At 35.0% G+C, this 24,691-nt stretch overlaps 3 protein-coding genes across 7 annotated transcripts; all 3 read right to left on the bottom strand.

Moving 5' to 3' along the window:
• On the bottom strand, positions 920–5,764 carry LOC18776558 (transcription factor EGL1). Its single transcript, XM_020564682.1, has 8 exons — positions 4,597–5,764; positions 3,802–4,056; positions 3,446–3,542; positions 3,280–3,294; positions 2,878–2,934; positions 1,922–2,782; positions 1,399–1,842; positions 920–1,243 (listed from the first exon to the last, which is right to left on the bottom strand). Exons 1-8 carry the CDS (start codon positions 4,719–4,721, stop codon positions 1,172–1,174), a joined length of 1,926 nt encoding a protein of 641 aa, XP_020420271.1. The 5' UTR covers positions 4,722–5,764; the 3' UTR covers positions 920–1,171.
• On the bottom strand, positions 16,986–19,174 carry LOC18776108. Of its 3 annotated transcripts, XM_007209660.2 has the most exons (6): positions 18,653–19,160; positions 18,398–18,464; positions 18,258–18,306; positions 17,735–17,779; positions 17,407–17,520; positions 16,986–17,330 (listed from the first exon to the last, which is right to left on the bottom strand). In XM_007209660.2, exons 1-5 carry the CDS (start codon positions 18,911–18,913, stop codon positions 17,454–17,456), a joined length of 489 nt encoding a protein of 162 aa, XP_007209722.1. In that variant the 5' UTR covers positions 18,914–19,160; the 3' UTR covers positions 16,986–17,330; positions 17,407–17,453. The 3 variants fall into 3 exon arrangements, with proteins under 3 accessions (XP_007209722.1, XP_020420489.1, XP_020420491.1); XM_020564900.1 differs by having other exon boundaries at positions 16,986–17,520; positions 18,653–19,159; XM_020564902.1 differs by lacking the exon at positions 17,735–17,779 and having other exon boundaries at positions 16,986–17,520; positions 18,653–19,174.
• LOC18777715 (tyrosine--tRNA ligase 1, cytoplasmic) lies at positions 19,959–24,471 on the bottom strand. 3 transcript variants are annotated; one of them, XM_007209175.2, is made up of 12 exons: positions 24,348–24,471; positions 23,304–23,430; positions 22,942–23,089; positions 22,697–22,844; positions 22,120–22,409; positions 21,939–22,035; positions 21,317–21,422; positions 21,129–21,211; positions 20,812–20,957; positions 20,556–20,661; positions 20,410–20,469; positions 19,959–20,273 (listed from the first exon to the last, which is right to left on the bottom strand). In XM_007209175.2, exons 3-12 carry the CDS (start codon positions 23,040–23,042, stop codon positions 20,253–20,255), a joined length of 1,158 nt encoding a protein of 385 aa, XP_007209237.1. In that variant the 5' UTR covers positions 23,043–23,089; positions 23,304–23,430; positions 24,348–24,471; the 3' UTR covers positions 19,959–20,252. The 3 variants fall into 3 exon arrangements, with proteins under 3 accessions (XP_007209237.1, XP_007209238.1, XP_020419901.1); XM_007209176.2 differs by lacking the exon at positions 24,348–24,471 and adding an exon at positions 24,052–24,341; XM_020564312.1 differs by lacking the exon at positions 24,348–24,471 and adding an exon at positions 24,296–24,315.

Below are 24,691 nucleotides of genomic sequence, written 5' to 3'. Positions count from 1 at the left end.
AAAATTTTGAAAGATGAGTTCTAACCATAATGGGAATTTTTTTTACTCACTTATGAAATTGTGATTTGTCTGAACAATGATTCCTTATAGAGAAGAAGCCAAGTATTAGTAAGTGCACCTCTTACGGCAGCTAAGCGGTTGTCATTTTATTTAAGATTAGATGCTCTCTGCCATGTGATAAAAAAAGGTCCTTGTTACAAAATGACAAATACTTTGTTATCTTATGTAAAAAATTGAGTAGCTGCAGAATTTTTATGTTGGTAACTTTGTTTGTCAATTGTCAGCCTTTTCTACTTTATTTATTGTCTACAATATCAAAGTTTTACCTATCTCCCTTCCTTTTTGAACATCCAAATGATGCCAAGCTGTGAGAAAACCCACTCCTGATGACTAAGTGAAACTAGTAGCCTGGTCTCCTACATTTGCTCAGTCTGATGACACGTATCCAATGCCATTGTGTGAACAAAATCAAGTTGCAGACATGCATAAAAGTCACAGCTCTTATAATTTTCCTCAATTTAAAGACTTGTTGCAGAATCCAATTATGACCGAGAAAACAGACATCTTGAGAGAAAGACTTCCATAAAACGTGCTATTCTCGTTGCAACTAAATCTTTCTCGTTTAGTGCACATGGCCTCATATCTCAATTTTTGGTAGGAGTAGTGTTAATAAATAACAGAAACCCTTGAGCACATTACATTTACATTTACTTTTCTGCCAACTGTAATTTCTCCCAAGTCTTCGTGTTGCACAGTTGCCAAATTCCAACCCAATTGGATTATGACCTTAAGCAATGTTATGTTGGCAACTACTTGTTTCTGTAATAATCTGTTTGATTTCTTATTGAACTAAGATTTTAGAGGCCTCCTTGAGTTGTTTTCAAAGTACATCTTACTGAATGTAAGTAATACTGTATCATGAACTCAAAGTTACGGCCTATAGGTCAGGTTTTGTTAGGTACAGAAACACATATCAAAATATTTGAAGAAAATTGTGCATTTAACAAAAGTTTAATTCCTGTTGCTAGACTACTTACCTGCAGGAAAAATCCTCAACAGACTCATTTTTCTTACAGCGAAAATCTACAGAACCTTTCAACGTTACACGATTGTACAATGACAGACTTTGAGAGAGCAAATAACCCTCTAAGCATCACTAAGAGAACAAGCATCAACAGCTTCTGGCGATTCGCTGAAGTGCTTGCTGGATTGTCCCTGCTGATGCGACAGTCGACCCCTTGAACTGCAAATTAAGAAAATACCAATGATCAGTTACTTGTAATAGGCATCCGGGAACTCAAATGTGTCACATGATAGGGAAGGGGCTCATCCCTAATGCCATTTCTCTTAAAGCAAGAAATGATAGATCATATTCATCACGTAACTATAATTTCCTACCCTGGATTTAATAGTGACGGAAAGAATCCCATCTGCTGTGGATGATTGAACTGAGTGAGTATCTAATTGGAGACGGCTTGTGGCATCCATGATCTCTAGCAACACTCCTTCCCTCCAAGGAAATTTCATCTCAATTAGAACATCCTTCTTGTTCATATTCACTGTTATATTATCACTTGAACCGTGCTTTGATACAACATAACTGATTTCTGGCTCCGTTTCATCAATGTCACTGGCCTTTCTCTTGTAAACTAATGGCTTCTTCCCATTACTAATTTTGGTGTTGCAACAGTTGTCAGATGTTCTCTCAATAGTATCTTGGATTTTCCTCTTTATTTTGGCTTCTAAATCTGACGGCTCCCGGCAGGATTCCAACTCTTCAACTCTTTTCTCAAGATCTTTCAAATATTCTATTGCATCATCTAATATGGATACTTTGTCATCCTGTGCAAACAAAGTGGAAAAACATTTTACTTTGCAGTTAAGGTCAATAACCAAATATCAGGAAATGGAGTTTACCTACCTTGCTAATCGAGGGGACCATCGATTTTAAAACGCAAAATCTTTCATTTAGTTTTTCCCTTCGCCTTCTCTCAGATAATGCATGATTCATACCAATTTCATCAGCCTCTGGTCTCCAAACTCCATTTCTATTACTGTTATCTTCTGGGGACTCGAGCACACAATCAACATGCATCCGAGGAACTTCAAACAAAATCTGCTTCAATAATTTTTGCGGGCTTCCACCTCTTTGTTTCCGGCATTTTACAAATCCTCCTCTCTTCCAACTGACAAAGTTAGATTCCTGATGACAATTTTGGAAGTTTGGGCCCAAAATCAATTGGTGTGAGCCCTTTAAAAGGGCAGAAAGAACACTCTGATACTGCAAGTCAGTGCCTTGGGGACCTAAAGAGGTCAGTTTTGTGCTATTGCGCTCTTTAAGATCATGCAGGCAATGGTCACTTGCCTTTTCAGCCTTAGGACCCAAGGGAACCTTTTCAGGATATACCAAAGTTTGAGATATACAGTCACTGGAATCCATAGAATGATGTACAAAATTACTGAACTCATCATCCATAAATTGCCAGCTTTGCACTTGAGAAGCTCCGCCATTCATCCCTTCAACCATGAATGAATCGTCAGCTGGTTGATTGAGCCCCAAACCATTTGAACTGTTATTAGGTGAAGTCGCATTCATTTCTTCACATCCTACAACAGGAATTAACTTGGCGTCCATAACATCATGATCAAGCACAGTGCAGGCAAGATCATTGTCATTTCTTGTGCTTCCTACACTAGGATTGGTTTTCTTGGAAGCTATGGGATATGGAACCTCCAAGAAAGATGTTTTAACATGCTGAATGAGATCAGGGTCCTCCATAACCTTCAAAAATAATGTGAAAAGTACATAGTGGATCAGAATTCGAAGAAATATGAACTTCTGATTGAAAATACTGAAGCAGCGTTCTAAAAACCTACCAACTCAGTCACACCCAGCTCAATCACACCTCCCAAAAATGGAAAGCATACCACAGTCTGGAAGGCAAAACAAGAGAAACATATTTAGTTTTGAAAGAGAGATTTTTGTACATTGCTTATGCCCATAATTACAAAATAGAATTGTATTTTCTAAAGGAAAACTTGTATTGACAGTTCAAAGTCTGTTGTGTCTGAAACTGTGACAACATGTACCAGCAAGAATTATTCTTTGCTTTGATTGGAACTGTTTTTCTCTTGACCCTAATGATGCAGGGTTAAGCCAGTTCGTGACAAAACATTGTTTTTATTGATTGTGTTAAAACCTCAGCACAAAATTTCGTACATTGCTGAGACTCGGGAACTTATACTTTTAAATATAGGTGGATGAACAAGTATTCGTACCTGAATGGAGGCGCTCTGAGGGTGTCAGTTGTTACAAATCCAGGCATCAAAAGAAAACCAAACAGATAACAGATGTTTTAGTATCTTTTGAGCAAACTACCCAATTAACATGAACACGAATTCAGTCAGTGATACTTCTTATGTAAACCAAGAAACAGCAAGCTACCTTTGCCAGGAGAGAGCGAGTAAACACTTTACTATCAGCATAGTGAGCATTGCATAGCCAGATAGGTTGACCATTTGCTAATGTTCGTCCTGGCAACCTGAAAAGAGTTTGGGGGAGAATTCATGTAAGTTATATGAAGACAAGTGCACAGAATGAACTTTGGGGTTATCATGTTGTGTCTTTTACATTCCAAGAAAAGTAAAGTGCATCACATCTAACAAAAGAGAAATCTCCTCCTTTCAAGCTTTAACTTCTAAAGTAGAATTCATGTAAGTTACATCGCAAATTGTTGATCATAATATCAGAAAGGCCTTAAGCTGCTATTTGAGTAAGAAGAATTGTGAGGAAAGAATTACCCTTGTCCAACGTTGAAGACGAATGACATGCAAACTAGGTAATACCACTCCGTATCAGCTAGATCTTCAGGTGATAATGATGCCGAAGGCCTTCTAGCTTGTGGACTTGCTTCACCAGCCGAGAGGGACTCGTAAAGTTCTCTCAATTGTTCACTCCTTTGCAATCCCATTTGGTCAGCATTAAGTTCTATGGCTTGAACTGTTTTTCTTGTCTTGATATCTCCATTGTAGTATCCATCACCCCACTCCAACACCCTGTAAAGTAAACGATACAATCGATAATGTAGACAATGACAATGCCATAAGATCTTAGGAGATTTATATTTCAAACAATGAAAAATGACTACTTTTCCCTCATCTAATACTAATAGAATGTCATAGAAAGCGTGAAACACTTCAATTTTTGTCATCTTAATGTGAAGAGTAGTCCAATTAGTGAATCATCATCACTCTCATTGGCAGAATTTCCAAATGTTGCTGATAATGCAGGAGCTCATAAGAGTTTTTTGAACCCAAGAGAGGAAGGATGGGGGACAAACAACCATGCTAAGGTGAAACTTTCCCTTTGAACCCAACACGTGCAGAATCCAGACAGCCACCCAATATAGAAATGGGAATCTTAAGCGCTCCAAGTTGCAGAATATTAGAAATTGAAAGCACACAACAACAACAAAAGGTTTTTCTGGGAAATTTTGAATAAAAGTTTCGACTTTTTTTTTTTTTTTTTTTATTATGAGAAAATGCATAGTTAAAATTCAACTAACCCAAGTTGAGAAAAGATGAAAATATCAGTACCCTGGTTGTCTTGCTGAAATCGACCAGAAGATTGCATAGCTCCATTCGATGCTTCTCACAGCAAGAGCAAGCTGTTTTCTCAGGTTCTCTGGCACCCGGTCCTGGTTCTGAAGCCTAGTAGCCATATTCAAGCCAAAAAGCAAGCGCCACTCAATCAACCCAGATGCAGATATAGTCTTGATTATTCACTTCCCAGCACCAGAACCAAATCTTGGTTTCTGTTTTTTTATTAAAATATTCCCTCAGAAAAGCTAAAAGTGCTGGTGTTTTAGCTCAAATTCATGGAGGTGCTGCTTAACACTGAAAACCCAGATGGGTTTGACTCACAACTGCTACTGGTTTCTGAACAACAAGGAACTGGGACTCAAAACCAGCAGCATGGTCTTGCTGAAAGAGAGAGAAGCTCAAGCTGGGAAGTATTATTATCAAAATACAAAGCCTGGTTAATAGAGAGAGTAAGGGCCTTCACTGGACCAATAGTAAAAGACTTTCCAGTTTTGTACAGAATCACAACACTCACTTTCATGAAAGAAAGAATAACATAAAAAAGAAAAAAGAAAAAAGAAAAAAAGAAGAAGGAATGAAATAATATGTTATGTTATTTGCAATCTAACAATAAGTTGCTTCAGTTTTTGCTCTAAAAAGAGCTACAAGCTCCCTGTTATAGAAAACCAAGAAGAACAGAGCTCTTTTAATGGTGGCAAGAGGTGGGGGCAACACCAGCACTTTGGAGCTTTTGACACAAACATAAAATACAAATTAAAAGCACCATCACCAATTAATGATCTGGGTTTTTCTGATCAACCCCCCAAAAACTGAAACACTTTGGGCCTACAAACAAGAACCAAAACCAACCTTCCCACAGTAGGTTCTCAAATTTTCACCACAAGAAAAACCCAAAAACCAGCTCAAAATCACCAAACTTGTAAAAATGGGAAACAGCTAGGAGCAGTAAAGTTACTTTAAACAGGAAAGAAGCCTTAATGTAGTGGTGTGTGGATTTCACTTCCACATATTTCTGGAAAAAGTCTCCCAATTTCACTGCAGTAGTTCCATTTATTTGTGAGGAACCAAAAAAAGCTTTATACAAATTAATGGTAGAGTGGCGAAATAAAGAATCTCTTGGACAAAATAAATTTTTTGACCCAAATACTATGGAAATGCAGAGAGAAAAGAGACGTGGTACACCAACACTTGTCACCCAAACAAGTTCAAACAGTCGCTGCTAGCAGTTGGCGCGTGTGCTTTAATGGAAGACTACCAAGTTGGCTAGAACATATGTATTCTTCATTCTGTATTTGAGTTTAAATTTCTATTTTGTAATTTAGATTAAATTCAAGTAGAATATCATTTATATAAAAAGAAATCAAGACTAATTAATGTCTCCCAAACTCTTTATTTTTAATTGTTAATCTTTATCCATTTTAAGATAAATAAAATATTGTTCATGCTACATCCACACCACTTAAAATGGACCAATGCTAGAGTCTAAAATAATTAAAAATTAATAAAATACCACTATCCAGATAAATTACATAAATTAAATTTATTTATAATATTAATACTTCTTAAATAGAGAAATATGGAAGACATTATGGATTAAAAAATAATTTACTTGTGTCTTATTTTGTAGAGTGTCTAGAAAAAAATACATATTGTAAGGATGGTGGAGAGATCCAAATTATTGTTCTTGTGAATATTTAATAAACACTATGGTTTTCATAATTAGGCTTTATAGAGGGGGTGTGTATGAAGCAAATGTTGGTGTATTGAAAAACATAATTTAATAAATAAATACATTTATAAAATAAATAAATAAACATAAATTAAGTTCGGGTGGAGTTTGTTTCCAAATTTGCCCTTTGTTTTCAAACATGTGATGAACACGACGGCTTCAAATCTTTATTTCACAACAAGTCAACTTCTCGGCTTGGCTTGGCTGGCTCCCTTAAACGATGCTTGGCTAAAATGAGAATAAATTAAATTAAATTAATCTTTTCAAAATGACCCTCCAGAATATAGAGTTTTGAATAATAGCATTCTTTTTTTAAAAGCTTTAATCGAAATTTGACTTATGCATATCAACACATCCACGTTTAGAAAATGAACGATTCAAATAATGACTCAAAGTCAATAGAATAACATTTTCAAATATGAACAATTTGGTGTCTCAAATATCTTTATTATGATAGCAAAATTCTCAAATAGTCACGATTGTCTCATTATTTCAAAGACAAATAGTACGATATAAATAAAGTATCAATATTATGTCGATTTTGTTTGATCTGTTTCAAAACTTCGATACAGTAATAGCGGTATTCAAGATCATTCCCCTGGAATATTTTGCCTAGCAAGAAGACGCAGCCAATTATACAATAAATTACTAGTGATGTACTTGTGACACCAAATCTGTGTTCTTGATTTGATTCCTTGGTATATTACGTCTACATGTTTTACCTTTTTTATGTCAATCAGTTTTCATGTGCTGCTTGGTTTGTAGCTTCACTTCACAACTTGCATGCATTATTGACATTGGCGAATCCCAATACCCTCTCTTTAATCATCTGCTCTCTGAGTTTTACTGCTGAAATGGTACACCTTTCTATATCCCAAAATGACTATTTTTTCTTGAATGATACCTGTTGTTGTTGTGCTTTGAGATGCAATGAGTTTCTGAAACTGTCGGTGGACGGGAAGATTACAACCTGAACGTCCAACCCTAAAACCACTTAATAATGCACGGAAAAGATTTCAAAATCATTTAAATTGTTAGACCAAATTCTGGAGATGGGGTTTCACAAGTTGTCACAACACATCATGCTTCACATCATGGAGAAGGAACAAGTTTTGATGAGAAGAGATATCTACCATCATTAGATTCATTACGATCCTACATGCTGCAGATCTAGTTTCCTTTCCCTAATGATTATAAAAACACCATCAAGCTCACTTTACAAAAAGAAGAAGAAAAAAAAAACCCCCCACCACACGAAGCACCGGATATATCCTCTTGTCTAATCATGTCAGAACTCAAAGCAGAAAACAAATGAAAAATGTAATAAAATACAAGAAAAAAAATTAATGTGCAAGCCCGGATGCCTAGCTTTCAGCTTTGTTTTCTCTCTTATCTTAATTTTCACGTGCATATTTTCGACATTAATGTGCAGACAGCAGAGTTAGGTGATGCCCTGAATATGCATTAATATCATTTTTCCTTTGCGACAGCTTTTGCAGGTATTAGGTAAATATGCTGTTCATTCATCTATACTGGCATATTCATGAATTTTATAACGGATGTACAATTTTCAAATGTTAAATATTCTTTGTGAATTAAATATTTAAGATTTTTTTATTTGAATTGAATATTGGAATTCGGCTTGTTTTTGGCCATAAAGTACTTCAAACGAGTTTTGAACCCTTGTCATAACTCACCAATTGAAGGTGACAATTTACCAATCGCACCACATCTTGTGATGCAGTAAGTTCCATTTCTATTAAAAAAAATCGAACAATTAACCTAACCTAATTCCAAAAATGAATCCTATTACGTGTTTTAATTTATTGCAACTGAAATATAGTTTTGGTTAACCACAAATTTCCATTGATTTTAATTTATTCGCAACAACAGCAGTTTGTTTGTTTATTTCACTTTGGAATGCTCCCAAAATCCAAATGTCCTCCTGGGCGTTTACTGGTGATAAGGTGTCAAGATGCATAATTAAATCATAAAAAGTATAATTATATAACAAATAATGAAGGGAGTACTGAGATCTACATGTGATGTGAGGACCAACCTTCACCTCATAGTTTAACGCATTGCCAAACATGTTATAGTCAATGGTCATTCTCCCAAAGTAATATTGTCATAGATTTTGCCCCCAAAAAAGTATTTAATCCAATCTATTCAAACCACTTTTTTGACCTTTTGCAAGAACAACAGGGCTTACCGCAAATGGTCCATAATATATAATCATTAATCTTCTAAGCATGTGGATTAGTTTATTCTGTCTGGCCCCGCAAGGGGTTTGGTTTAGATGAAGTCATTTTTGTTGGTAGCCCCACGTCATTCTTTTGCCCAATTTCATCACTGCCTACATTTATTTTATATGAATCAACATAATAATATTAATACTATGCGTGACTTTAGGATTTAACGAGGCTACCGTTTTGCATGGCGAATTTTTTGTAATTGGTTGAAGAATTAATAAAATAATTTTTTCCCTTAAAAAAAAAGATTAGACTTGACTTTGAGAGACGATTTAAAGGTTAGATAGTTGAAACTCCAATTCTATTGAGGTATTTAAATATATTGACATTTTAGTCTTTTTAATTACATTCAAAGGTTAAACTTCTCACTTTTAAAAATATATAAATATAAAAATTTACAAAATTCAAATTTAAGACCTCAAAAGTAAAGGTACTCGATGCTCTCAACCACCCAAACTAGAACAAACTTTTGTTTTGATTGAGCTTAAAGTTCTTAAAATTACTTTATTCAATCAAATCAACTGCTTATTTTTTTTTTATGTATAGTATGTTCCCTATTTTGGTCATATGTTATACGTCCGTCTTCCTTTATATGATAATTTTCTAGATTTTTATAAATGTATATACCGTAGTCTGCTTGACGCTTGTAGTCACACTTTAAAAAATAATTAAAAATATCATATATATAATGAACAAAAATTAATCAAGTGCGTGTACTAATCCATCATACTCATATAAATTAGAAACGATATACATGTTGAGTGGACTAATTGGGTGTTTATTAACAAGTCGATGAAAGAGTTGCTTTCATATTAAAGGACTAGCAAACAAACCCTTAATTAAGTAAGCAACTAGCTAGTGGGAATATACATGTAAAGCTAACTTAACACACCTTGTATATATATATGCATGAAAGTCTCATCTCCACCAACATAAAAAATTCTACTTGCACACATGAAAATTTCATAAAGCATACCACCACTTGCGGATCTATAAATTTTTTTAACAAATGTGCAATTTTGGTCAGGATTTATTAAAAAAAATCAAGTGATGCAGTGCAGTAGCAGATTAACTTCGTTTAGACTTTTCATTGAATACCTAGAGTGTACCTCCCATGTTGAGCAGAGGTATAATATACAACACCTATAATGACTTTTCCAAGGAGGAAAGGTGTAGCTGCACCTCATTGCACTTTAATAGGTTCGCCACTACATACCATCATTGATTGACCAGTGTCTCATAGAGTGCTGCTATTTGTGTCACATTTTATTAATCGCTGACCATTTCACATTTTATACATATATATATATATATAGTTAATTTTGATGACAGAAAAATTAATGCAAGAAGAAAAGAAAGATAAGAAATGGACCCAAAATTTGCTGAGCCATGGTGTACTAGGATAATTGAAATGATTTCAAGGCTTCCAGGTCCAGCCCCCATGTGCCCATCATTTTTCTAAATTCTGCTATGTTCCCCTTTCCTCCTCCTCCTCCTAGGGTTGTGGGCAGCTGCATGATCAGATTCAGCCACATGTTTTCGAAAATCAATGAAATGTCTTTTCAGTGTGATGGGTATGTATATTTTCATTGCTATTGTTGGAAAAGCCCAAAGGAGAGATAAAATTTTTAAAACAAGCAAAAATGGACAAAATTGCCCTTATTTATTTTTTGATTTCCTAAGAAATCCTTTACATTTGCATGTCTTTGGTTTGAAAGTTGAGAGGTTATTCTGTCTTTTTTCAAAAAACTTTGGCTTTTTCCAAAAGTGAAAGTTTTTTTCAAAAGTGAAAGTTTTTTTATAGGTAAAACTTAAATTTACTTTGTTTTTAGTGTAATTTTTGTTTTCTTTTGACAAAGTGTAAAACTACTGTAACATAGGGCAAGATAGGTCGAGTTCGGGTGCAAGGGAATAGACGCACTATCTAAATCAACTAGTCTAATTCCACATCTAACAGTGATTGAGATGGTACCTTTTATTCTTGATCTCGACATTAAAAATCCATCATTACTTTGAATATATGTGAAGAAATATTAGTGTACGAAAATCTTATGTGGATGAATAAAAACCAGTTTTCCCCTACTCTGTTTTCCTTCACCCTGGTTGAATGAAAACCTGTTTTCCTTCACCCTGGTTGAATTAAAACCTGTTCACACGAACAAAACAAATACTAATTAAGCATACAAAACAAAAACAAGTTGGCGAAGAAACAAATATTTGTTTCCTTTATTCAAGAAAAAAAAAATTATGATTGCAAAAATTAGAGAGGCTCAGCGGCTCAGCGGCTGACGAGCAAAATGCAGCCGATTTTTGGGCCAGGCATTGTTCACACTACTCGCCACGAGTAAATTCCAAAAACAAAATAATATAAAATAAAAAAGGACACAAAAAAAAAAGAAAAGAAAAGAAAAAAGGAAAAACTTGTGGGCCATAGTTTAAACTGATGATCCATAGAAAAATGAAGATCTTTGGGATTGGGTAGGGAGGGTAGTTGTGTACCTAACAGTCAAGCCATTCCCCGACGGCGGCTGCCACGTCATTTTCAGTTGGAGGGCGTTGGTGGAACCTGTGAGACATGGAATGTGCACGTGTACTAATGGCAGCCGTCGGATCCATTGACCCCGGTCCTATATTGGCTTTGTTAGGGATTAACCATTTATAAAGATGCATGTTTGTTTGTTTTTTTTTTTTTTTTTTCTCTTTAATTTCTTTTTCATCTTCTGTATTTTGTTTTGCCTTGTGTTTTGGTTTTTTGAGGAGATGTTTGCTAAGGGAGATTCTCTAATAAGTATTCTATGTAAGGATTAGTTATATATTTTTAATTCTTGACTGTTGGATTGCATTCATTAAATATGTTGGTAGTTTCTTAGATGTAATCCAACGGCTGGGATTAAAAGTAAATAACCAATCATTAACTTAAATACTTATTGGAGAATGTCCCGTTTGTTAATTACTCAAGTAAACAGATTCTATTTGTTCTTTGTCGATTCTTTATAAAAAAATTCTCAAATTATTATTATTTTAATTTGAAAACTACTTGTATTTTTAGTTTCTATTGCAATTTGGTGTAAGTTTGGTGAGAATTGAAAATAAAGATGTAAACGACAGATTTGACTAGAAAAACAAAACTAGTCGGAAGTAATCAACTAAAAGTATTAGGGTAAGTAATGTACAATGACCATATCGTTTTACTTAAATTAAAAAAAGAAGAAGAAAAGAATTATTATCAAAGTATTCTAGAAACACTCAACATGACTCGTGCCATATCACCAATACTAAGTTTTTGTTGAGTTTCATATGATGTCACTGTACTAAATTTCGTTCTTCCACACCATAATATTCATATGTTCCACACATGAGTTTGTTGCATGTTTTTAAACCTTTATAGTGAGATTCACGCATAAGTAATGTTTGATAAGAAAATAAAGTTGATCCGGTACGTTGTTCTGAATAGAAACGATGGTCTAAATTATAACGGGAGAAAATTTTCTCACACACACACTATCAAGATATATGGGATTTTAAACCTGAGATCACTGGATGGTCTTGAGATTTTAGGAGTCCTGTACTAAAATTCAAACAACAACAATACACAATTCTTTACCTTAATTTTAGGAGGCCAGAGCAAATCCACAATTTCAAGCCGAAAGCACTTACACGTGATATCCAACTACCAGTTACCATTAATATGAATTTATATAAAAAATTACAAATCGTGCACTAACAAAGAGTGTTGACAGCGATATTCAAATACTAATAGAACTACATGCAATACAAAGACCTTACTAATTGAGCCAACCGTGGTTGAGAAATTATCAGAAACTATTGAGATAAGAAGCTGATGGACCATTTTGAAATTCATAAAGTGAATTGGGACCCAAAAAACTGACAATCATTGACGCCTATATAATTGAAATATCATATCCTTGTTTTATATATATACATATGCATGGTTGTGTTGTGAGGAATTGTTTTGTTGTCAATGGGAGTAGTTGAATCCTTTTGACTCTCTCAATTGAGCAAGAAATACATTAAATGTAACCTTTGGAAGGGTTATTAGTGGTCACTTTGGCTTTTGCCTGTTGCATCGGCAACCATTCCAAACTCTCCACACACTCGTCAGTCTATTTCCTTTGCGTGCATATTGTCATGCAATTAATACGTGGGATAATCTAAACATTTGCATTATATTCCAAGCAATTATGCAGGGATATATTACACATATATATATATATAGTTGCATGTACCTTTAGGTAAAAGCTCTATTTCTTTGTGCAACTTCCTTCTCCAACTTAGCAAAGTTAGCAACTAATTTTTTATGGACATAACAACTTTATTTTCAGCTTCTTCACTCCATGACACCTGATGCTCATCTCAGAATCAAACCAGCATGAAATCTAGATTCAAAGATGAAAAGAATCAATTCCTTCAAGAAATTATATTCTTTAAGAAACCAATCAAGAATATGATCTAGATCTAAATGAATGAAGTGTTTGAAATATTAAATGCAGATTTTGAAGAACAAAGTAAATAAAAAACAATTTGAAAATCGAAACCTTGACCTCACACATTTTGAAATTGTAGCAAGAATAAACTCTAAAAAATACTCAACGCATAATTTATTTTAACTGAAGCACATATTTCAAAAATTTGAAATCTCATTTCATAAACCATGAACACTCTCACGGAGAAAAAATGGCAGAACATTCCCAAAATATGCTCTCGACAATCCAAAGTGAAAGTCTTGACTGCTTACTCTTTTGATAAGTTAGGGCATCCCAAAACAAAAACACCCGGCATCTAATGATAAGAGCTAGAATAAGACATTCGACCCAAAAAAAGAAAAAGAAAAAAGAGCTAGAATAATGTAAGTGGTTAGGTAAAACCTTACAACTGGCAGTAGAGCTCACGTGAGAAAACTAATGATATCCTTAGCATGATATCGTTTTGGATTTCATGTTTAACTTCACAATTGAAATAATAATTAAATGAAAAATTCAAGACGACCTAGAGTTTGTTCTTTCTTGGTAACCAAAGGACGCAGTTCTAGAACACAAATTAAATATCATATCCACACAGAAAATATGTGGCCTCGAAATGAAAGGAGAGGAAGGAATGAAAGTGTAGGCTGCAAATTACAGTGATGGATATCTCTCCGCAAATTTTGCAGATTGCCTTATTTTTCTTCTTTGGTAAAGAGCATTCTGCAGCTTGTCTGCCTTTTCTTGAATGGCCTCAACTAATTTACAGGCACCTTTTCTTCCAAGCTCTTTCTTATGTCGACAGAATAATATATTTTGGACACAAGTATCCGTTTGATAGCATGTCGGAGATGATGCTATTAGCAACTATCTAAAATAAGTGGTGTGGTGTTCCTTTCCCACTAAAGAGAGTGGTATTAAAGCTTCACCCGTTTTATATCCCGAGTGCAATAAAATTATATTAACAAAGAGAATATAATTTAAGTGGTTAAGGACATTCATCTCCGTATTTGATGTAGTCTTTTTTTTTTTTTTTAATTCTCTTCTTCTCAATTTCGTATAAAAAAAATTGAATATGTGATTTATGTGAGTACGGAATTGGAGACATGAACTATAATGTGACCAACCTACCATTATGTACTTCATCAATTGTTCAAAACATGAACTCATTTTTTCCCCATTCATTTAGAGATAATTTGTTTGATTGTGAATTTAAATTATACATTAAAATTTAATTTAATTTAATTAATAATTCAAATTCACAGTTTGATAAAATAATATTTTTGTAGATATAGTAAAAAATGCGATATATGTGTGTGAATCATATGACACTCTAGAATCCACTACGTTTCCTTCACCTTTTACACACACAAAAAACGTGTAATGGATCTCTATCACTCTTTTGTACATATATTTCTGCAATTCCAGAACTGTTGTTATCATGTAATGGACGTTAGCATGCACTCTCCCATCATGAACTGCAAACGTGGGATTTTTTTATTATTCAAATTTCTAACCCAAAGAACTTGGCTCAAGTGGCAAACGGCACACAATTAGAGAGCAGTTGATTTTAGGGGATATTATATTGAGTTGTATAATACTAAAAAAAAGTACCTTTAATTAAAGCATATTGTAAAGTAATTATCGCTGGAGGATCTATGGTAGAGCTAGCTAGTGACTGCCATTAACGTTCCTACACATAAAAATTTTCGATATTTATTTAATTTTCTATTTGAGCGTGGCTGTCATAAGGATAAGATGTTCGACAAAATTATGAATTAAAGAGGTCGAGGCACGGCATGAGCTAAGGGCAAACTAGGTAAAGTGGCAGGCATGTTTCATTTAGCCCCCGAAAGAAAAATTCCTGAATTAAATTGAACCTGAATCTTGATCCTTTTTAGATAGGAGAATAGTATCTTGAGTATCCCTAGCTTTGAAGCTGATTGCAAGGTCTAATTCTTCTGGAACGTTTGATTGATGTGTGTAAACAAACAAAATGCGAAACAAATACAAAGGACAAAAACAACATACCAAACATGCAATGCCACCTACAGGCAATAGTTTAAATCATGGCATGGACCACATTCCTGAAATTCATGTCTTTTCTCAATTACCCTGTGAATTATTACGGCTCTTTTTTTTGTGTGTAGCAAAATATATATATTATTCTGCAACTGCATTATAAGTTGTTTTGCTAGCTACCAATGCGTGTGTTCGATTCTTTTGGTAGCTTTCTTCTACTGTTATCAAATCTTTTGTTCCCCACCGAAAGACTCTGAATGTTTTTGTTTTTACTTGTAGTGCTAGAAAACAGCTCTATATATGCATATGGTAGCTAAACAGCTCGAGTTCTGCAGTGCTAGAAAACAAGCATCACTGTGCAGAAGGTTCCCTTTATTTTCATTGCAAAATAAAGGGTGATTAGTAGACGATGTATGGATTATACGCTGTGATTTTTCGTTTATCGGTGAAATCAATATAATCAGTAATGTTGAGAAGTTATTGATTAACTATTTGTTTAATAAGTATATATATAAAATCAATATAATCAGTAATGTTGAGAAGTTATTGATTAACTATTTGTTTAATAAGTACATATATCGTTTTTTTAATATTGTAAGAGGTAATAAGTTCGAATCTTTCGCCGAAAAAGGAAGAAGAAAAACTAGTATATTGATTAGTAGGGTTTTGAATTTATGTTTAGAAACTATAGGAAGTTTGAATAATGTGGGGACCATTTAGGGCTTCCAATGTCTGGAGTATCTTTGAAGTTTTTCAACTGAGATCTCGTTTGCACTGTGGTTGATGTAATGTTATGATATATATATACTTTTATGTGAGTCGAGACAACGCTTTAATTAGCCATTGGCACACCATTCACCAACCCAATTTTTTTAAATCTGAAACTTACCAATATCATCCCATTTAATTATTTTCTTATGTATTTATTTTTGTCTATTATTCACAGTGATGAACAGCAAATCATTGCGATTCGTGAATAAACTATAATGTGTAAGCAAAGATATATGATATGGGATTTACCAAAAAGATTAAAATATATAATGTGTAAGCAAATATATAGTGTAGTGGCAAAGAAGGATATTTATATAACCCAAGTTGTCACTCTTTTGGGTATAATATTATTTTGCTATTTTCGGCCATTAACACAATGACACGCAGAAAAATTAACCTATATGTTGTTGCGTTATTGACTGGAGATAGCAAAAAGTGCTATAACTATTACATTAGAGTTTCTTCTCCCTTGGAGTCGAGGCCATTGACCAAACTCTTTCTTTGTTATTAAATTTTGTCTCATATTAATCAATATAAGTTGACATTAATAGCAATATTTAACTAAGTTTTTATTTAGTTAAATAAAATGATTTGGCAATTTGAAAGATAGGTGAAATGAAATAAATAAATAAAACCCAATTGATGAAATCCCTTTTTTTTCCGTTGACTGGACCACATGATAATTACTTTTTGGCTACAATAGAACACTAGTTGAAAATTTTGTCATACTTCGAATTTTAGTCTGGTTCATTGCATAGTCACTATGAAATACGGGATTGTTTTTGAAATAGTATTTGGACCAGAATTCCAAACCCATTAGAAAAGTTGGGTTAGAGAACCATCAAATCAAATAGGGGGTGGGCTGGGCTACAAGCTGCAAAAGGGTAGATTTAGACCTCCTAAAATAGTTTTGACAAGTTTTCAGAACCCATGTCAGCTAATGTATCCATAATTTTCACTTCCGAAATACCCAGGTGAGATCTACCCCAGGCATAGAAAAGTTTTGCTGCCCGTGAGAATTTTATTGCCAAGGGATTTCCAGTGGGTTCCAATTACAGGCAAAGGCAAAAAATAGTGTGTTTGAAAATAGATTGTGCAGATTAACTTAAAAGTAGATTCAGTGAATTACCAAGATTGGCTACATAATTCAATTAAATATCGAGTTAAGGGAGAAATCTGCTTACAGTTTTTGAGATGGACAACACTTAAAAATGTAAAGCAACTTTTCATACATTACTCTAATTTCAGCGCTTAAGGCCTAAAACGAATGAAGAAGATAAAATCTGTACACTAATCTCTCGAGTTACTGCACACAAATATTTGCTTACAATGTAACAGTCTAGAAATGCTCTCAACGTTCTGCACCTATTGGCTAGCTAACAAAGCAGCACATCTAATTATTTTGCAGCCAATCGGACAACTATTTCGCCCATTAAGTACGTAACAAAGGTTCCGATGAAGCTGTCCCTTGACCTGACACCGATAATGACAATAAATTCCAAGCAAAATAATCATAAATAAACAATGAAATTGGAAGAGAAGTTCCCACATTGATAACTGATGCAATCATATGTCTGGCAGGTCGACAGGTCTACGTCATGGAAGTCGGAGGAGCTTGTTAACACCTGAGTCTAGAGCATCAACATTTCTCCTCAAGACTTTTCTGCACATACATTAAGGACTCCAAAACAATATCAACATCACAAAAGCAAAGCACTCTTCAGGAATAGCAGTTCAAGGGAATTCTAAATTATTAACTGTATTTAACAATTTTTATCACCTGTCAGCATAAGTAATTGGTACAAATGGAAGGCCAAAGCATAACGCATGTAAGACACACACATAGGGTATACAAAGAAACAAATGTTCAAGGATACAGCTGCAATGCTAGACTGTCTATGCCCTTCATTTCTTCATTCAATCTGCCCAAAATAGGAAAATCAACGTTTTGTTATGCTGCAAAAGCAAACTCCCCCCGTAAAAGAGAAAAAGTTTCCTAAAAGTTTAATTCCTCTCCATCCTAAAACTAAGAAAGCACCCAACAGATACTGAGACTCAAAAGTTACTGAGATAGTTGTCTATCAGTGCATTGCATTAGCAGATTTGCTAACAAGAAAACAAAGTTAAGAACTTCCATGAGAAAGTATTCCTGTGGCCAGTCATCGCAAGATGTGCGCCACATGGTAATAGCGGCATGTTAGATAGTCAGATATCTATTATATGAAGAACAAGAAATGGTCCTTGCAGAAACCACAATTCACGAATCACGATTATTGCAGACATGTTCATATCATATTATGCATAAAAAATTATGAGTTATCCTACCATATTCAAAGCCATTTCCATTTTCCGCTATCTATTAAGTAGTAAGAGAAGGTGTTTAGAGCATTCAATAATTACCTGAGACTTGAATTTATATACCGATTTCCCTTGGTAGCACAATCAAGCACTGAAATTGAAAATTCAAGAACATTATTACCTTCCAGTATTGCACAATTCAAATCAATGATCAGAAAGTTCACTTCTACACAAACAGATACCGGATTCTTGAAGGCGGCCAGCAGCCTCGCTAAAGCAATGCATGTGATCAACCGAGTTGCTAGTGACCTTCATACAATATCGTCCATAATTAGATAAATTTTCAAGTCATTCAATTATTATCTTATATCAAGAGAACTCGAAAGAAAAAAATTAAAGGATTGCAGTAATTTTAATTTTCCTTGTGTTTCCTTCACTTTCTCGGCAACCAAACACAAATTCGAAGAAAATAAACTGAAATAAAAGGCGGGAGAGACCTCAGAAAGAGCCAGGCGAAGGGAGGCGAAGAGAGTGGTGAAGCTGTCGGCGATGGAGAGAGAGTCTCTCTCGACCACTTCGAGAGTTCGGAATATTTCGGTCTGGTTCAGCTCGGGTTTCGATTCCGTGCGGTCCTCCTCACCGGGATGGAGTGTAGTTTCAGAACACGTGGACGGTGGATCCAGGTGTGGCTCTGAGATTAGGGTTTCGGAGCTCGTCGGATGGCGCCGTTGAGCTCGTTCTCCTCCGTCTTCCTCCATTTTTCCTTCGTCTGTAACTGTGAAGTGTCAACTGTTATCTGACCCCGCCAAAAAAAAAAAAAAAAAAAAAGTTATCGAAGGGCCTTTTGGCCTTTTACTCTCGGGCGCAACAAGAAGTGCCTTCCGTCCGGCCCAAAGAGGACCCGCCTGGTTCGCCACGTGCAGTACAGCCGACCGGTTATACTCTTAAAAAAAAACACCGAGTATAGCCGGCGGCTATACTTTTTTATTGTTTTAAAAAAAGGGATCCGGCTGACCGCTCGCGCCCGCTTCGCCAAGTGCAAAACGGTATAGCCGCACGGCTATATAATTTTTTATAATTAAACCTTAGTATCGCCGCGCGGCTATACGATTTATTAAAAAAAAAAAAGAAAACCGCGCGGCTATACTATTTTCATTTTTAAAAAACCCCTAGTATAGCCGATCGGCTATACTATTTTTATTAAGAAAACCCCGAGTATAGCCGCGCGGCGATACTATTTTTAAACATATTTATTAAAAAAGGACCTCAGTAAAGCCGCTCTGCTATACTATTTGATTAGAAATGAAAATCGACACACTCCTCGCAAGGATATGAAATGCCAATTTTCTCCAATTTAACATTAAATAAGCTGAATAATAAATTCAAAATTTAAGGGTAATATAGTAGCTAAACAACGATTCCAGACACATACGTGACATAAGTTTATAATTTTGAATAAGATTTATAAATGGGGTTAGATTTAGATTTTACCATCTCAATTTTTGCCCTCTTTGATTATTAGAAAAAGTTGTTGCATGGGACATATTGCTAAAAACTCCCCAAAATAAATGGAGGAATGTCTGCAAGGCTAGGTTGATAGAATTTGAATTTGAATGCAATTTATCTGTCTTGTTTAGCTAACATCTTGGGGTTATTTAGTCCATAGTAATATACGATTTTAAATGCCATCTTGACACAATACAATATTCTACTTCAGACTCTCGTTCAAATCATTTTGACCCTGCTGATAAACAAACATAATGGATTTTCATCATTGTTCTCGACCAAAGAAAAACGGAATGGTTAATGAAAAATGCTTCCTCTGAATTTTAGAAAACATATGAAACAGCGCACATAGGAAAACAAGATGGGAACCAAAACAATTTCATGACACGTATATAAAAATACCTTGAGGGCATCGTTCAGTATGTAAGAAAGATCGAATTGAAAAACAACTAAGGATATCAAATGTTTCTGCCAAAAAAATAAGTTTCCCCTACAATTTCAGTACACCATTAGAAACTCCGAACAGGTCTTCTCATCCACCAATTATTAGCAGAAGGGAAAAGATGAGAAGTCCGAGCTCCATTGCATTCATCACCTGCTGACTCTATAGTTCTACATCAGAGAAAAACTTGGTTGAGTTTTCCTCTAACTAATAAATTTATACCTTAGGGCAACTTCGAATTAATAATGTTAATAATGTTGTGATATGTAAAACAAATTTTTATTTGAAAGAAAATCCAGAAAATACCTTGACACTTTGCAATAGCTGTTTGGCAGTTTTGTCATTCTTGAAGTGTGACCGTACTGGCTGCATTCAGGAAGAACAAAGTTAAGCCTACCACCAGTATTTTGTTCAAAATGAAAAGAACATGGCATATAAAGAATTAAGCCTACCTCCAGTATTTTGTTCAATGCTTTTGATAAAGCTGATTTTAGGTCAGCTGGATGTAGCTCACCACTTTCATAATCAGCAGCCAATTCTTCAAAGCTTTTGAAGGTCCTGTATTGGGGGTGGGGGGGGGGGGGGGGGGGGGGGGGGGGGGAAAAAGAAAAGCAATTACAACCAATATGAAGTTCAATTAGGCAAACAAGCAAAAGCTTTTCACATAAATTATTTTTTTCCAGTATAAATCTAAAGTCTATCACTTACTTATTTCCGCCATTTTTTTCAGAGCGCTCTACAATAAACTCATTGAACCAAGGTAGGATGAGATACTTCACATACTCCATGCATGGATTCCCTTCAACAACATTTGGAGGGCAGTAAGCTTTCTTTATCTTCAAATTCACTTCAGCCTGAGATTCAATGATATATATCAAAAAATAGAATAAATATTTTGTGGCATACATTGAAAGCTAAACCCATAGCTTAAAACTTGAGTACATTTGTCTTCCAATTAATCTGCAGCTTATACAGGTGATTTAACACTTGCAAGTTTAGTTGACCTTTAGTAGCAAGCAACTTACCTCTTCATCTTCCATGAATATGGAGGATGATACATCACTTTTAGACATCTTCTCCTGCCCTTGTTGCAAACCAGGTAACATGTCTGCAAATCATCATTAAGAAAAACAAACAAATACTGTGTAAGTACTTTCACGTTAAAGCATAAAACATAACATTGCAACATCAGAAATAGGAATTAGAATGTTACGGTGTGACAGGATAATAGGTTTGTTCTTCTTCTTGATGTCATCACAATATTCTCTTGCAAGAACATTCACTTTGCGTTGATCCATTCCCAACTGGCAGATGTCAGCCTATCAAAGGAAAAACATTTCACACGTCACAATGTAATTTGACTATTGTGCACAATAAGACAACTTATGTGTTCAAAACACCTAAAAGTTATATGATGTTCTTCATTCTTCTCCATATTGCAAAATTCCGGTAGTTTCTCTGTTATAAGCATTATGATCAGGAGACACATCAGAAAAACAAGAGCTAAATAAATAGATAAGTGTTAGGAAAGCCTTTTGTAGGGCTCTCCAGTAAATGGGTCTTTATGTTCCTCCTTGCACTTTTCACTATTAAGATGTTCATATTCAAGTAATTTTATATAATAGGTATAAGAACTGAAGCATCACAAATTAAATGCATCGTGTTCTGAGTGGACCTAACATATACTTCATTCATACATAAAAACTAGCACAATTCCCTCGCTAATCAGTGCAATATAGCAAATGATGAAGCCAAGTCTACAGTATGTCACAACATAAGGCAACATGGGAAACAAAACATATTAATAAAGTATCCAAAAGTAAAACAACAAGCACCTTAAGGAAGAATATATCTGCACATTGCATACATGGGTAGAGAATTTGGGCTGCAGTTAAATCCTCTTGCTCATTTCGACCCATTATCTGACTACATCTGGATATATAGAAGAAAAAAATACATTAAGTCCAAATTCAACAGATATAATAGGCACAATAAGCATCGTAATAGGCTAGCTACCTAATTATCCTTTTAAGACTATTCTTTTGAGCTATGTCCATCACACGAGGCCAGTACTCATCTGCTTTCGAATTAATCTCCTTTGAAGACCACAAAAACTCAACTTTTCCATTGTCCAAATTCATCCCAGCAGCCCTCCATATCTCTATCAAGTAGCGCCCAACAGTCTCTATCTTTTTCAAATCACCCCCCATCTTATTGTTTAGCATTGCAAACCAATCTGCAATCCATATTTTCACTCTGCAGCCAGCAGAGGTCATCTTGTTCACATTTATCGTCTTCATAACTCCCTACACAACAGCACATTTGAACCTCACAAAATTAACAATGATATAATGAAAACATGCCCTTTAGTTTCTTACTACAATTATTCTTTCAAAACACAAGAAAGTCCGTTGCAATCCAAATAATCAATACACGAGAATAACACACTGCAGAGTCTCAATTTGAGTACCTTCTCTCCACAAAAAGTATCAAATCTTGTTCAAAATCAACTATTGAAATTTACAGATATATTAATCAACATCAATTATGTGTTATGAAATTTATGATTGCTAATGAAAATTTGAAAAAACACCTGAGCAATATGCATTCGACCGGAGGGTTCAAACCCATCATAGGCGATGGGTTCGGACTTATGAGCCAGCAAATTCCGAAGCTCATCCTCCTGAATACATTCCTCTGCCACGCTCCTCAAAATCTGGTACTTCTCCTCCAAACTCATTCTTCACCAAATCACACCCACAAGTTTGAAGTAAGTTCAGATCAACGGAAAAAATTAGAAACGATAAGAAAATGATAAGAAAAGCGAGAGAAGCTTACTGGATGGTTGGATTTGAGGAGCTGGATGGTGGAGCCTCGGAAATTGAAAGAGATTGGACTCCATCAGCTTGGGGGGCTTGCTCTGGTGCTTCAGTCGCCATTGGAGAGGTTAAGTGTGAAGCTTTCCCAAAAGCTTTATAGAGTATATCTACAAAGAAAACATTAAAAACACAAACCATAAGAATTTGAGCGCAGTATAGACCCCTTGCAGTCATTAACCTGTCAGTTAGTGTAAATAACCACCTATCTGATAACTAAGATAAACAGAAGCCCTTGAAACTTACAAACATATGAGGCAGCCAATTATAATTTTTCCTAAGTGAGACAAAAGTTTTCACCCAACAATCAGTAAAGTTAATTACCTTATCAATGCACCAAGAATCAGAGGAATGGTAGCAATTTGAAAGGTCCACCAACAATCAGTAATTGCTGCAGGAATGAGAATACTTGTTGTAGCAGTTGTTCCCCGCCGACTATCCACGTAGAAAGCTGGGACAATGAAGGGGAAAAAAACCCATGTTAGCCAAATGATGCAAGGGCATCATGCATCCTAATCAAAATCTGCAGAAACCTAGAGCACTGAAAGTAGAAGTCTAATACTGAAATTCTAATTGAGAAAGCAACAATCTGTCCAAAGAAATCATGATAGAAGTGCCTGTCTCTCATTTCCTTCACATGGTACACCCAAATTTCCATTGCATAAACTAAACAAAATTAGAAAACTGGTGATAAGTTATAGGTTCATCCAGAGAAAGAAGACAGAACAAAAAAATAGAAAACAAAGTGTGGGATGACTTGATAAAAAATCTAAAGAAAAATTAAAAAAAATTAGCATAACCTGTTCGGCTGGAGGAGACTGAATTCAGACATGAAGACAATGAACAAAATTAACAAATAAATTCAGATGAAGCCTCAAATAAATTTAGTGGTTAATATTTTCCTCAAGTCTAAACTAGATAGCACAAATCAGTTGTGAAGTTAAACTGTCAAAGCTTGAAGTTAGATAATTTTTTTTAGCATCACAAAACAAAATAGAAACTCCCAAAACAGAAAAGCAAATACAAAACAAAACCCATGTTGTAAAACTTGTGGATTCGATCAAATACTCACTCGTACATGATGAACAGGAACAGCCACCAAAGTATAAGCTAACCCAAGCCATAACTTTCAGTGGGATACATCAAATAGAAACTCCAAGACTATGAGCATAAGATGGGCTGCTTAAATACATTAGATGTAGCAAAACCAATTACTCAATATTCAAAACAGCCATTGAGTTTTCAAACCAAATTTCAACAACATAGTATTATCGTATTGGAAATGAACAAAGTTTTCCAACACAACTAACCCATACCCAAAACCACCAAACATCAGAAGAAGAGAAGAGATGCAGAGAGTAAATCTACCGTCAGAAAGCCACAAAGAGCAAAGATGTAAGCAAAGACGAAGGAAAAGGCGGAGGCGGAGGCGGAGGCGACGCGTCTTCGATTTCTGCTTGGGTTTACAAAACCCTCAAAACCCTCGTACATTTGACGCCAAAAAAAGGTAAGTGTAATAAGCCCAGCCCAAGTAGAAAAAACACAGGCCCAAGCTTGTCTTAGGTTCTACTATTCTGATTAGATTATTTTTCATATTATTATTTTTCTATTCAATTGACAAACAACATTTTCAAATGAAATAAAAGTTCCGCATTAAAATAAATAAATAAATAAATAAAAGTGAAATTGACAAATAAATATTGGGGGTCCTC

Source organism: Prunus persica, chromosome G5, assembly GCF_000346465.2.
Source record: "Prunus persica cultivar Lovell chromosome G5, Prunus_persica_NCBIv2, whole genome shotgun sequence".
NCBI lineage: Eukaryota > Viridiplantae > Streptophyta > Magnoliopsida > Rosales > Rosaceae > Prunus > Prunus persica.
The sequence above is the reverse complement of the archived record's forward strand: the minus strand, read 5'-3'. Positions and strand labels throughout refer to the sequence as shown.

Excerpts from the sequence above, each read along its gene's own strand:
- LOC18777715 (XM_007209175.2), bottom strand. The coding sequence starts at position 23,042 with ATGGCGACTGAAGCACCAGAGCAAGCCCCCCAAGCTGATGGAGTCCAA. Across the intron at positions 21,423-21,938 it reads CAGATATATTCTTCCTTAAG|GCTGACATCTGCCAGTTGGG; the intron begins GTGCTTGTTGTT and ends TTCCTTTGATAG. Across the intron at positions 20,470-20,555 it reads CATTGAACAAAATACTGGAG|CCAGTACGGTCACACTTCAA; the intron begins GTAGGCTTAATT and ends TCCTGAATGCAG.
- LOC18776108 (XM_007209660.2), bottom strand. The coding sequence starts at position 18,913 with ATGGAGGAAGACGGAGGAGAACGAGCTCAACGGCGCCATCCGACGAGC. Across the intron at positions 18,465-18,652 it reads TTCGCCTGGCTCTTTCTGAG|GTCACTAGCAACTCGGTTGA; the intron begins GTCTCTCCCGCC and ends TATTGTATGAAG. Across the intron at positions 17,521-17,734 it reads GACAGTCTAGCATTGCAGCT|AAAAGTCTTGAGGAGAAATG; the intron begins GTATCCTTGAAC and ends ATGTATGTGCAG.
- LOC18776558 (XM_020564682.1), bottom strand. The coding sequence starts at position 4,721 with ATGGCTACTAGGCTTCAGAACCAGGACCGGGTGCCAGAGAACCTGAGA. Across the intron at positions 4,057-4,596 it reads ATTTCAGCAAGACAACCAGG|GGTGTTGGAGTGGGGTGATG; the intron begins GTACTGATATTT and ends TTTACTTTACAG. Across the intron at positions 2,783-2,877 it reads AGCTGGGTGTGACTGAGTTG|GTTATGGAGGACCCTGATCT; the intron begins GTAGGTTTTTAG and ends TTATTTTTGAAG.